General features: G+C 52.0%; 3 protein-coding genes across 3 annotated transcripts; all 3 read left to right on the forward strand.

The window, feature by feature from the left end:
* Positions 1 to 174: 174 nt before the first annotated feature.
* On the forward strand, positions 175 to 1,740 carry CCOS01_10197 (glycosyl transferase group 1; the record flags this gene model as incomplete). Its single annotated transcript, XM_060458353.1, has 1 exon — positions 175 to 1,740. The coding sequence occupies one exon, from the start codon at positions 175 to 177 to the stop codon at positions 1,738 to 1,740; it is 1,566 nt and encodes a 521-aa protein (XP_060311518.1).
* A 1,285-nt stretch (positions 1,741 to 3,025) lies between these two features.
* Positions 3,026 to 3,283, forward strand: CCOS01_10198 (uncharacterized protein; the record flags this gene model as incomplete). The annotated part of the gene is made up of 1 exon (XM_060458354.1): positions 3,026 to 3,283. The coding sequence occupies one exon, from the start codon at positions 3,026 to 3,028 to the stop codon at positions 3,281 to 3,283; it is 258 nt and encodes an 85-aa protein (XP_060311519.1).
* A 2,802-nt stretch (positions 3,284 to 6,085) lies between these two features.
* CCOS01_10199 (uncharacterized protein) lies at positions 6,086 to 7,155 on the forward strand (the record flags this gene model as incomplete). Its single annotated transcript, XM_060458355.1, has 2 exons — positions 6,086 to 6,714; positions 6,777 to 7,155. The coding sequence occupies 2 exons, from the start codon at positions 6,086 to 6,088 to the stop codon at positions 7,153 to 7,155; spliced, it is 1,008 nt and encodes a 335-aa protein (XP_060311520.1).
* Between the last annotated feature and the right edge of the window lie 6,076 nt (positions 7,156 to 13,231).

Below are 13,231 nucleotides of genomic sequence, written 5' to 3' on the forward strand. Positions count from 1 at the left end.
TTCCTTACACTGCACGCAAGACCTGCGGTTTTTCAGCTCCGCAATAATCGCTAGCAGGCCATACTGACCGTCGCTGCGAGACTTTCGAGTGATTCTTCGGTAAGATGCAGGCCTGTGATGGAAGTGTAAATCCAGCTAACATAGTAACTGGCCTAGGCATTGTAGCCACCGGCAATGGCAGAACCTCTTCTACCCAAGAGCTACGGCACCATGCCGCGGTACCCAGCTCACAACAACTCCGTATTCCCGTCATCATTACGAGGGAAGCGCATTCTGCTTTGCACAGAATCCTTTGGCCCCGTCAACGGCGTCAGCCGGACGACATTGATGCTCGTCGAACACCTGCGATCCCACGGCGCACTCGTCGCCGTGGTGGCGCCACACAACCATACCCTACACAACACCTTCTCTCCGGCAACAGAAGATGACGGTCAGGTCGAAGTGCGCCTTCAGGGATACCCGCTGCCCTTCAACCCTGAGCTCTCTGTCGTTTATCCAGTACGAGTATCTGCCCTCTTCGCGAGGACCTTTGGGTCGGACAGCCCGCCCGACCTCATCTACCTCGCCTCGCCGGCATCACTGGGCTTCCAAGTGATGCTGCAGCTCCAACAACAGCCAAAAGAGAGACGGGTGCCGGTGATCTGCAACTTTCAGACCGACCTGGCCGGATACTGCGCCATCCTCTTCCCTCACCCCTTCAGCACCATGGCTGTCTTTGCTTTCGCCATGGTCCAGAGCTTTCTGTTCCAGCACGAATCAATCAAGACCATTTTCTACCCCTCACGCTTCGTGCGTAAGTATCTCGAGGCCCAGGGGGTCCAGAGCTCCAAGCTTGAGGTGCTACGACGAGGCGTCAAAACAGAGGTGTTCCGACCAGAAATGCGAAACGAGGCGTTGAGGAAGCAGATCGCACCGAATGGAGAGATCATTTTGATATGTGTATCCAGGGTGGCGGGTGAGAAGGGGTTCGACTTTCTCGCCAAGGCAGTAAAGGAACTCGATGCAAGAGGCCTCCGTTTCAAGCTCTATGTCGTGGGCGGGAACCGTAATGCAGCAGTTGAAAGAGAGGTTCACGAGATGTTTGACCCTCTGAGGGACCAAGGCAAAGTCATATTCGCCGGGTTCAAGACCGGAGACGACCTGGCGACGGCGTACGCATCGGGCGACATTTTCCTCCACTGCTCCGTCACCGAAACCTTTGGCTTGGTCGTCCTGGAGTCCATGGCAAGCGGCGTTCCGGTGGTCGCTCGCGATGAGGGCGGGCCAAGCGATATCATCGACAATGGCCGCTCGGGATACCTTGTATCACCCAACGACCTGGACACATTTGTCGACAAGGTCATGTACCTCTCCAAAGACAGAGACTGTCGGGAGGCTATGGCCGCGCAGGCTCGAGCGATGGCGTGTGAGGCTACTTGGGAGAAGATCAACAATCAAGTCGCCTGGAGGATGGTTGACACCATTGAAGAGCGAGAGCGAGAAAAGGCCCAGATCACCCATCAGCGTTCGTCCATCGCCATGCAAGCCAGCCAGCTTGTACCAGTATACAGCTGGCTGCTCATAAACAACGCTACGCGTGACGTTGTGGTGGGCAGAATAGTAGATGCCAAGCTTGTGGGCGGGTTCGGCGTCGTCATGGCTTTCTGGTTCTTTACGGGCATGTATCTGGCGTTTACTGAGGCGGCTCTTTGGACCAAGGGCAAGTTGCCACGATACTGCGGCCAGCGAGTGACGGAGTAATGGCACGGAATGGTTGGTTTGATTTTCATTCAAGGGCGCCGATGCGATACTCCCAGGAGCGAGACAGGTTCATTAGTGTTTTGTGGCTTAGTATTAGCGTTTAGCGATGTCTTAGTAATTTAGTAGTATTTGCGACGGGGGGCACTAGTAGCAAATACCTCCTTCGTCGTCAATGGCGATCTTTGAACTGTAAGCGTTATCGTGACAATCCAATAATGGACCGTCGATTTTGAGATGAACCGTTAATGCTTGCCGCGGTAGCCGAGTATTCCACCGTGGCCGCGTCATTGAAGGCCCGTGAGGCACCGGGTTGACGAGTCTATCGCCGGTGGTCCGTAGAATACTCCTACCGATATCGAAGAGATGGCCCCTGTTCCCACTGCCGCTCTCACCTTATTACAACGACTGTGAGTTATCATGAAGGGGGCCGGAAGGTGGGCGGGCGCGATAAACCGTGCCTGGGCCAGCTGGGTCCCGAAACCGGTCGCACCAGGAGCGACCAGGAGATGGAGGAGGCGTTTCGGGCTTCGGCCACGGTGTGGTTCTCGCGGTCGCGATGGAACGTCGTTGCTTTTCATCGGCGGCCAGGAGCCGAATCTTGAAGTGACCAAGCCTCTACTCCGTGCTGTGGTAGCCGGTAGGTATTCGTAGGTAATGATGCGGGTTTGCGTAGTGTGTGGTCTGGGCGTATTGTACGGATAGAGATGTTGACAGATCGCGGGGATGTTTCTAATAGAGGCGGCGATCAATCTTATTCAATGGTTGACATTCATTGCTCTCCCACAAGCTCACCGCACCAGATCTCCGTATCCTAAGATTGAGGGCGAGCCAGCTTCTCCCGGTAGATGGGCCATTGGGCAGGGCATCGAGCGAATAGGATACGCCTCAGGGGCGATCAATTTGATGAGCAATGGTAGGCCAGGGTTCAGACGAGCACAAAGCCAAGCTTTTTGGTGACAGGAGGTTAAAAATCGCAGGGGGCCAGCCACAAAAGGATGAAACGTCGATGTGAGGAGACTTGAGAGGATGAGGGTCGATGTAATACTCCGTCGGAAGACCAAACTTGCGAGGTGTGGCTGGTGACACCCACTTCTCCTATCGTGGCTTACGGCTAAGGAGTAATGTGGCTTGTGTATTGTTTCCGGCTGTGGCGCAGTAGGTACCTCGAGCCCAAAAGACCTTCTGAGCAGCCCAATTCGAGAATGCCAGATATCTTCCCCAATTCATTTCAATTCTATTCAATTCAATTCAATTCAATGAACTGGTGCTGAGAACAAGCTGCAACATGGGCTCCCAGCGCATGCCGCTTAGCCGTCCTGCCCATTCTCCATTCCCTTTCAGGGCGGTGTCCACCGGACTGGGCAAGGTGCGCAGCGGTGTCGGCATGGATGCCATGGAAATGCTCAGCGCTCGACCTGGTCGTGCTGGGCCCCACGCGTTTCACCTGAGACAAGGGCCGTTGCCTGCAGTCTGCACTCTGCAGACGCCGCGCGCGGTAATGCAGGCCTGCTCGCTCGGTGTGAGGGCGAATTTTGACTGTTGATGGGTGCTGAGAGAGTTGAACTCTGTGGTGATTCTCTAATGTCAGAGCCAGGCTTGGCCTTCTTAGGCTCTTGGTGTCCGATGACAGCGTGGTGATGCGGCCATTCCTGGAATGAATGGCTTGATATCCGCAATTTCGAGTCTCTTGATGGTATCAATGTCCGCCCGTCTTTTGCTAATTGTCGCGGCTCATCCTTGCGATGCGTACCACGGTCATCGCATCCGAGGGAAAAGGCGCAAAGACCATTCGATCACGACACGTCCCATCCCTTGCTTCTCTAGACTCTAGCACCTTATTGTTGGCGTTGGAATAGACGGATACGTGCTGTGGTACCCGTCTCCAGTGGTATATTCCTACATCGGATTGTGCATCGTGCGGCTTCGAAGTCTAAAACAGGTGGTTGCTGTCGCCGGTGGGATCCAAGCCCCTAATGAGTGGACTTTGTCTGCTGACTGTGCCTCTCGAATCTTCACTAGCAATTCGGGTGGTGGATTGGTCCAGTGGCTGATGGATGATGGAGCATCGTACTGTGTGCCCCTGACCAAACAATCTTCACGTAAGACCCCTGGCACCTCCCGCCCTGGGCTAAGTTGCACCAATCAAAGCCGGGTTGTGGCCCAAAACTGCTTCAGCCCCCGACCAGTCCTCGAACGACGCTTGTTCCATCTCCAGTCGATCCGACAATGCCATGGGCTGGGTGCTGGTGCGAGGTAGGGATATGCTCAGCAGATTCAGGCACGAGTGGCACATCTGAGCTTCCCCTTCGAGGGGATGGTCAAACCTTGCAGACAAAAAGTTGGAAGAATAAGACGGTCTGGGATATGTTTTCGTGTTATCCGTAGTGTACGGAGTACGGAGCACCGTTTTAGCGACGGCGTTTGCGGTTTGAGCCAGGGCCACACACTCCGTCAGTGTGACAACTGGCTGGTCCACAGCTGATCTTGCCGAGTCCCGTATTTCTCGGGCTGAGCGAAGTGCAGACCGGGTGACTGGCAAGGGGTAGAAGAAGAAGAAGAAGAAAAAAAAAGCCGAGGCGGTAAAGCGAAAGAAATGTGTAGTGGAAATGGTGTAGGTATGTACTCCGTAAGTTCGTCAGGCTGGCGGGGAGTGGCGAAAAGGGAGAGAAACGGCGGCTGCCAATGGAATGCGACCGAGGGATACGTATCTAAATGGATACTCCTTAGGCTCTCAGGTACGTATCCTCAGAGGGCCCCATCACGTGCATCACGTGCACCAATCTTGCTTAATCTTTCCCTACAAACCGGTACGCTACGCCCAAAGAGGACTAAAGGAAGGTCCCCCGGCTAACCTTACCTCAACTTACCTCGCAGCCGCCTCCAGTCTTCCCGTCCCTCCACCACCCCAGCAGCCAATCACAGGCCCCAAATCCAAAATTGGCACCATCGCGCTACAGCCTCGGACCCTCTCAGCCTCTGCAGTGCTGCACAGTTCGCCCACATTCCCATCCTCTCTGCATCTTCTCTCTACATCCCTCCATTCCCCCCCAGCCCGCCTCCGTTATTCACTTCAACCTCCCCTTTCCACTCCTCTCTTTGAGTGTGTCCCGTTTCCACGTTTCCAGGCCTGTTACCATACAACAACCCAGGTCCCTGCGCGCCTCTCGTTGCATTTATCGTCTCGCAAAGTCACAGACCACACATAGTCTTATCCATCGTCCACATTCGCAACCACAACTCGCCCTTTCCAGTCCATACCTGCGCAGTATACAGAGTGCTTGTCGACTCTACAATCTAGTTGTACCAACGTATTCTTCGGCTGAAGCACGCCTCTGGCCTCAGATCCTCCTAGGTCTATCATCATCCCTGTCTGGCCACCACCCCTCCCGATACTCGTCTCCGTCTCTTCCTCGATACGCCAGAGCATACCTTGACACTCACACCCGACAACCACATTCACATTGTGTGGCTCCTTACTGCTTCCCATCAGCACCATCAAACTTGCCGTTTCCACACCCCAGAATCACTGAGCCAACCCTCGTCTTCGCGCCCGCCAGACCATCAATCCCATCTCCATCCTACCTTACCATACACCACTCCGTACGGACCGCACCCAAGAACGGCTCAAACCACCCCTCAGCCCTGCTGTGGATCGCAACGTGTCAGGCCATTGCTCGTCTTGCCAGGCACCACGATGGTCGCTGCATGACACAATTCCTCCCACCCGTCTCCTGTTGTCAAAGGCCTAGCCCTGCTGTGCCCTGCCCGTTTGTCGACGTTTAATCTCCGTCCTTATTGATTCCTCGCCACCCCATCCAACTCTCGCACTCTTCCTTCCTGGCCTTCTCTCGTTCGTTCTGCGCCATTCCGAGTCGAGTCGACAAGACATCTCGCGACCAACTCGACCCGAGTACAGTCAAGCCAGCACTAACCAATATCCTTCCCTCTGACGGGCAGGTCCCTTTTTTTTACCTCATCCTTTCTCTCCTAACATCGACGCTACTCTCTTTCTCCGCCTCTGAATAGCGGCTCGAATCGATTTTTCTCTCTTCGATCCCGTCGTTAACGAATCTTGGACGACACGTCAAGCAATCACCAAGCCATCCCGGGCACTCGACGAGGTGGACACGACTAAGGCTCTTTCTTTGGCTTCGTCTTATTTCAATTCGCTTCGCTTCGCCGCCGGCCGGGACCCGACTTTTGTAATTAGACCTTGGCGACGCCAAACCATCATCAGCAATTCGCTCCACCTTTTCTCTCGGCCCCGAGCCCATTAATACGATAGCCGCCCGATCTTCCCGGCTACAACGCTACTCTCCGCTTTCTCTCAACTTTATCGACGACAATGTATTGGAAGGTGGTTGTCACCACGGCGGCGCTGGCCTCGCGCGCTTGCGCCGAGATTCGCCCGCTATCGATGGATACCGCAATCGAGGTTCGCGCGGTCGACGTGTTGGAACGAAGCTACGAGGATGTCGCAAACCGATACATCGAGAAGCGACAAAGCTCCATGGTGGACGCAGAGTGGGTTTCGAGGGCGACTGAAGTTACGCTGAACAATGACGGCACCATCAACATGACAGCTTGGGAGCAAGAGACGTCGGCAAAGTGCACCGACGCCCTTTCACACCTCGACCAGGCCTCGAACCCGTCCGGAACCTGCATCTGCTACAACTTGCCGAGTCTGAACGCCCAAACCGGTGTCTTTGAAGCCGACCTGCGGTTGTTCAAGGTCTCTGAGCCAAACAATGCCTTTGCTGGTATCCCGCCACAGAACATCCAGGTCGGGCTTTCATTCAACGGAGCTTCCGTCTCGCCAGTCAGCGCCAGCAAAATCGGCAGCTCCACTACTAAACGGGATCTCAGCTTTGAGGTTCCGTGGACCGGCCTGCAAAAACGAGTCGTCACGCCACAGGCCCTGCAAACATACCTGTTCGTCGGACAGATTGACCAGAGCAGAATGGTGGCACCAATGTCCATGTACGAACCCCATTTTTACTTGCGTAATTGGAGTATAGAAGCTAATGTTTTCCAAGGTCACAATTTGAAGCACTCGTCATGCCGACCCTCACGCTTACCGGCGTCAACGCCGCCGGCCAGACCGTCAGCACGAACGTCTCCTCGAACGAGGCTGCTTTCCTCACTGGTGTCTTCTCCAAAGAAATCATCAAATCCGACCTCGCCGTTGCCCAAGCTGCCGTCGACGAAGTAGTGGCTCAACTGAAGAACGGCACTGTCGCTTTCGTTCTCCCCGGTGTTCAGCTGATGATCTTCCCCGTCGGTCTGGTTGTCACCAGCACTTGGCTCCTCATCGGACTGGCTTTCTACGGATTCGGCACCTATGAGCGCATCGGCTACGCGGAGAGCTACAGGAGAAGACGGGCTATCGCTGGCGACACAGCCAAGCGTATATAAATCAATGACATCACGCGACCGGATACGAGACAATTTGTTCGGGGGCAATCTTTTTTTTTTTTTGAAGAATGAGGGGCTCCCTCACGAGCCGAGAAGGTTCTAGGAGTGGACTACTTATTCTGCCCGTGGTGGCGGAATCATCAGCATCAAGCAGCAGCGTGACATCTACATCTTTTTTTTTATTTTGGCCCACTTCTCTTCATCCTCCACGCCTCTGAGGAGTCCCCTATCTGTCGTAAATAGTTGGATGTCAGTTTTGCTCTCTCTTCCATAGAAAAGAATATCCACAACACAATAGTGAAGGCTGATTTCGCCTGTTCCCAGCCCAGTCCTTTCTCCGGCCTTCAATTTCGCGATAACTCGGTATTGGACCGCTGTTAGTTCGAGAAAGGAACACTGATACTTTTTGCTGGAGGGGTGTTGTTCGAACCTGCGGCTGTTGTGCGACATGTCACAGTTTGGGGTCCGTTTCAGCTTGGATGTGTCGAGGGAATGCGACGTCACGGCGATCCGACGGTGTGGGTGGATGCGAGGGGGTTTCTTGGGATGATTTCAGCCACACGTGGCTGATAAGGGGCACTTAGTGATCTGCCTGTTATGCTTGGTATGATGATGCTGCAACCTGCATGCCGTCAAAGACAGTAGATCGGAGATCAAAAATGGTGAAATGCCATTAGGAGCCGTCGGGTTAGTTTTCATTCACTCCTCGAGTCGCCTGCGATAAGGTACCTGACGGCGCAGATGAGAAAAGTAGACGGCAGTAAGCTCGATGCAGCGGTGCGCCAAGGCTGGCGGGAGACATGGGAGATTCGGAGACGGAGAAAGTCCATTTTGAGGTCGAGGCGGTTGAAGTATTCGGCTTCGACGGAGGAACTAGGTTGGCTGCACGTTGCAAAGTCCTAGTACAAGCGTTGTATCTGGTGCCATTTGGGATACTCGGCCTTTGAATTTGCGCTAGGTACAGGGTACACATCAGGTACGAAGTCTGGTTGCATCTCCATGCTGACTCCTCTCTTCGTCCAACGTGTGGAATAGACTTGATCGATTAGTTTATCGAAAAGCTCATGACTGTGGCGAAACAATCATCAGCAAGCGGGCGTGCTGCTAGAGCTACCTGAACTACTGCTTGATAGGTGTTGAAGCTTAAGATGCACTTACCCACCTCAGATGGGATAATAGACTTCCCACCTGCATCAAGGTTGGCTCCTTTTGCTAATTCGATGTGAAGGTAAGCTTTCAAGGTTTCTGGAGTACTCCAATAGTCAAGTGGGGAGAAGGTTTGCTGTCGGGGTGTTTATGAGGGTTATCCTGTCCGACGGAAATCTGCCGATTTGGACTTTTTTGATTTTTATACACATGGTCTTGTTCGCTTTGCAACAAGGTACGTTGGGATCCTCAACTTCTATGTCTTTTAGTCGCGCTTCTGTGATAGAAGCTTTGGGGTGTTCTAGTTGATGTGATATGCATCCATAAAAGATAGCTGCTAGGAGAAGTAGGAGATGGTATATTGCCATTCTTTTCCACTAGAACTTCCCGAGATTGCGCCTACGTGCCAAAGCCGCTCCTTCATACAACTGAGACACATGTATGATGCCGTTGACCGTCGGCGGGGCTATATAAGCTGATGTAAGCAGACAGTTGCCTTCGTGATTTACGGGGGATGTTTATATCAGTCATGTACTAACCTAAACACCCGAAGACGTGACCCGTTGAGTCTCCCATCTTTCCAATCCTCGTGTGAACAAAGAGACATGTTGCCTCTTGAGAAAGTCAAAGATCATTAGGGAGTTCCTGTCGGAGAAATCACGGGACAATTCCGGTTGTTCTTCTGGGGCCTCGCGGTGGGCTGTGGACGACTGGGTGACAGCCTTGCGGGACTGCATGGTGAGGGTCACTTGGAGGGTCATGTGACATTGGCCCAACGTCAACAATGAGTCTTTGTAGAGAGATCTGTTGATGAAGAAGCCGAGCATAGTCGTGAAGAGCTGTGTTTGTCTACAGCTCCAACCTTTAAGCCATTGAAGGGCTTAGGGCAATTGAGTACCTGGCAGCTTCCTCGATCTCACTGTATAGCTCTTATTGCTAGCTCTAGTGTCTTCTTCTTCTGGACTGTGTTTAAGGCTTTATTCAAGGCTTTATTCACAGCCCATTATGTCCATTTACTAACAGTGTTGGACACAGTTGAACTCTGTGGGATTCCTCTAGTTGCTCCGGCCCCAAACCTTCTACGTGAATTGGCATTTGGGTGTCCAGAGCAAGACACTCATTCGCAGAGAGGGCTTTATTTACGAACTTTTACACTTACTTCCGTTCAACCACCTTCCATGTATCAACCTCATAGAGGTTGTGCTTACCCATACTTCCATTATACCATTGTTGTCGTGGCTAACACTACCTTCACCCCTTCAGGGCAATTGCCAGCATTAGTTACCTTGAACTACTGATTCTCTCCATAGAGAATTGAATCTTGCTGGTATGATCTAATGCATGCGTCTAAAATGCTCAACCTAGAGTTCGAATGCTTCCGTGATCACCTCGTGTAAAGTTGTCTCTTTACTGAAAACTCAACGTTGAGAGTTGTAGAAATAGTCACTGACCATTGAAACTTTTGCGTTCTCGGACGCATATCTTGTGAGCATTCAGGCATTGTTCTTAGGCGTTTATGTATCTGTCTTTCTACACGGGGAGATGTGAAGATTCAGATTAAATATAATCAATGTTTCCCTCAACTCTCGTAGCCCAGAAGGTCCACTGCCATGGCCATCGGTCTAGCTTAGATGGCCTCAAATGTGGGAATACCCATGACGACAGATCTAGACCTTGAAAGATGGGAACTCGAGCCGGAGAAGGAGCTGCATCATTCTTCTGATAGTCAAGTGCCCTAACTGCGTACTTGAATGCATCCTCATTCCACTTGCGAGGTTCTAAGTTCCAATTCTGCGGCGTATCAACGTTGCCCGTTTCATACGTAGTACTTACGTGTACGGTTATTTGGAGCATCGACTACCTCGTGATACCTAACGGCCGTTTAGTATCAACCCATGTATCTGAGTTAGGGTAAGTCTAGTTGCCTATTGTTCACCCAATTCTTCATCTCTCCCACGTATGGTAGTTGAAGTCAACTGAGCGGAAAGTTCCAAGTCTGTAGAGTGTTCTTCTGCATCATCACTCCCTTCATACGTCAGGGTGCACATCACGTCTACAAGTATGAATAAGATTGGATTTGAGGTCATCGAGCTTCACTGGGAAAGCTACGTTATGTAGTCCGTGGTCAGCCAGACCCATGTCCCTGAAGGAAACCGAAGGTATGTTTCTAGGTGTAAACATCTTCTGAGGTAGAACTTAATCAAATCTAACCGAGCTCACATTTCACGAGCGACTTAGTACTTGCTGAGCCAGCTCGAATTAGCTACCCAGCATAGACGGTCCAGTCTCTCGTCATTATGTGAGATCTCACGGCCAATGACCATCTCTATGTAGCAATTGTCTTTGCATGAGCTGCACTTTGGGCCTTCCAAGGCATCTACTTTTCATCATTGTTTGGCTTAGCTGGCATTTGTTGGTTTACATGCAAATCCAGTTTAATAATTTGATGTCCCCCTGATTCCTCGTCTAGTCTCACAACGTCTCTGGCAGTGTGAGGGCTCGGTCAATCAGAGCCATCATGCACAGAAGTCAATGCCTTGGATGCAGAAAGACGCCGATTATCGGACGTAGGTACGATGCACTTTCTGAAAGAGCAATAAGGATTTTCAAAAAGAGAGAATTCCATGTTCAATGGAGTTGATCCCATACCATTCATTGAAGATTATTAAGACTTGACATTCACAATTCAAGCATCAATATGATATCCACTTTGATGTTTATAGACATGGGATATACAAGTACACTTTGACAAGGACGAAGTTCCACTGAAACCCTTCCCGATCTAGATTCTTTGCCTTTCCTTACAGTCACAAGTGAGATTGAAGTAGTAATACTCGGTTGGTTCTGAGAGCAGACGACGACCATCTTTGGGGATATATGACTGAGCACATTCAATCAACCGCCTTCGAAATTCCCGACCCAGTGATCAACAGACATGTGACTTGACCAGTGAGGATATCTGCCCCCTCTTCAGACTCCAGGACAAAGACACTGGAATGCGATAGGCCCAATTGATCCCCATATCACCCACTCTATGTCTGCCAGCAGCTACCCTGCAGGACTTTGGAGGCGCATCATACCATAACACATAAGAGAGACCTACTGCACCTGTAATTGGTCAATGTGTGTGGTGGTGTGCAGGTGATGGACCATGAAAAGTCATTTTATTGATGAATTGGCTTTCGCATGCAATGGGATTGTGGCCATAAGTGTAGCTCTTATATACCCAGGAGGCCTCAATATCGTCACAATTTGATGAGAGCTGAAGTCAAATGATGTTGCGTCCCTTTCTATTTAGTTGAGATATACATTTGGTCGTGAAGCGTCGGCTCCCAGTTCGGCTCAAGACACAGGAGGGCCAGTGGGATGCCACGCCAGCTCTGATCTCGATTGCTGAATCACGTTGAGGACAACGCAGAAATGGAGCTCAGTTACGTGCTAGCTAGCCTCGCGGTCTGGGTTGATGGGGGCAGGTTGGGCAGAGAAGGTTTGCGATATATCAAATTAAGGAAAACAAAAACAACACGGAGAAAAACATACGCAGACTCACTCACATGTTTGACCCATCCTGGTCATCAAGACATGACGTCATGCTATTTCGTGCTTTTGTGTCTATTTCGATGCTTGGCTGTTGAAGCCACAATGTGGCTTGAGTCCTCGTATCCCTCGTTGAATTCCACGCTTCAACCATGCTTCAACCACGGAGGCCAATACTACTCAAATGGACTCTTGTGGCCGGCAGTATCCGACATCATCCTTCAATTTGGCAACTTGTCCTCCCGTTCCGAATCCGGTGCGAGTCCTGAAACTGCCCAAATGCATCACAATACCGGCCATTTCCAGCGTATTCATGCGGCCAAGCGGTTTGCTAGACGCCGGGCTCCACGCCAGTGGTAGTGATGGAGCGACGCTCAGAACTCTCAATACCCCTTCGCTGCCGGGCGCATGAATGATGCTCGTTTCTAACAGGGAACGCCTGTCCACCAAAACCGACTCCGTCGCCAACGCACACCACGTCGATTTCTCTCGACGACCAAAGCACCGGAGCCCAAGATGGGTCCTTTTCTTCCATGTCCCCAATGACCAAGTTGTCGTGGCACAACATCAGACGCAGGAACACGGAAACCCTTGGATGAAGCCCCCCGAAAACTCTCGCCCGAGGCAAGGAGGATGCTGTCGATATTTGACAGCTGTCACCAGGTTGCCCGGCGACAAGGCGAAAATTGCCCACAAGACAGAGTTGTCTAGTTCTGTTCCCCAATCCCCTCTTCGATGGCGGTGCCATTTCGCGATGACCGGTTGCTGGGCTGCGGCCCCGTCGAGAAGTCTTGACTCGGCCATGGCACCCTCGCATCGCCCCTAGTTGACATCGCCATCTGCACCACAGTATATCGATGTCATGCGTTGTGAGGCGGACGGGGTCCACCTCAGCAAGTCCAGGTACATCGGATGGGAGTCCGCCGCGATGTCTCACCAATCACGGAACGGAGGGACGCGGAAGCACAGAGCATTTCCTCTCAATATCGGGTCGGGGGTTCGGCCGACTAAGGGGGGACAAGGCCAGGCCCTGGACGAAAGCACTTGCATGATCGCTGGTAGGAACATCACACAGGGCCGGGTTTTCCTGCCTTGTCGCTTGGCTGGAACTGTATCGTCTGCTTGTTGTTCTTTGGTGGTCGAGTTGAGGGGTGGGTGGTATATATCGTAAACTGGCTGGCCACCCCGCAAGAGCCGAGGATGTTTCGAACGTTCAGTTCAACGTCAGAGTAAAGTCAAATTCACCAAACCTCACGATACTTGCTTTCCCACGCAAGATTCCCGGCACTGTCCAAATCCCACGCACAAACAATTGATCACAACACCTTTACTCATCATCCTGTCGCAGAGGGCGCCGACTCTCTTTCGAACCCCCGATTCGATGACAGCCAAG

The sequence above is a fragment of the Colletotrichum costaricense genome, assembly GCF_030867565.1.
Source record: "Colletotrichum costaricense strain IMI 309622 chromosome Unknown Scaffold_10.1, whole genome shotgun sequence".
Lineage (NCBI taxonomy): Eukaryota > Fungi > Ascomycota > Sordariomycetes > Glomerellales > Glomerellaceae > Colletotrichum > Colletotrichum costaricense.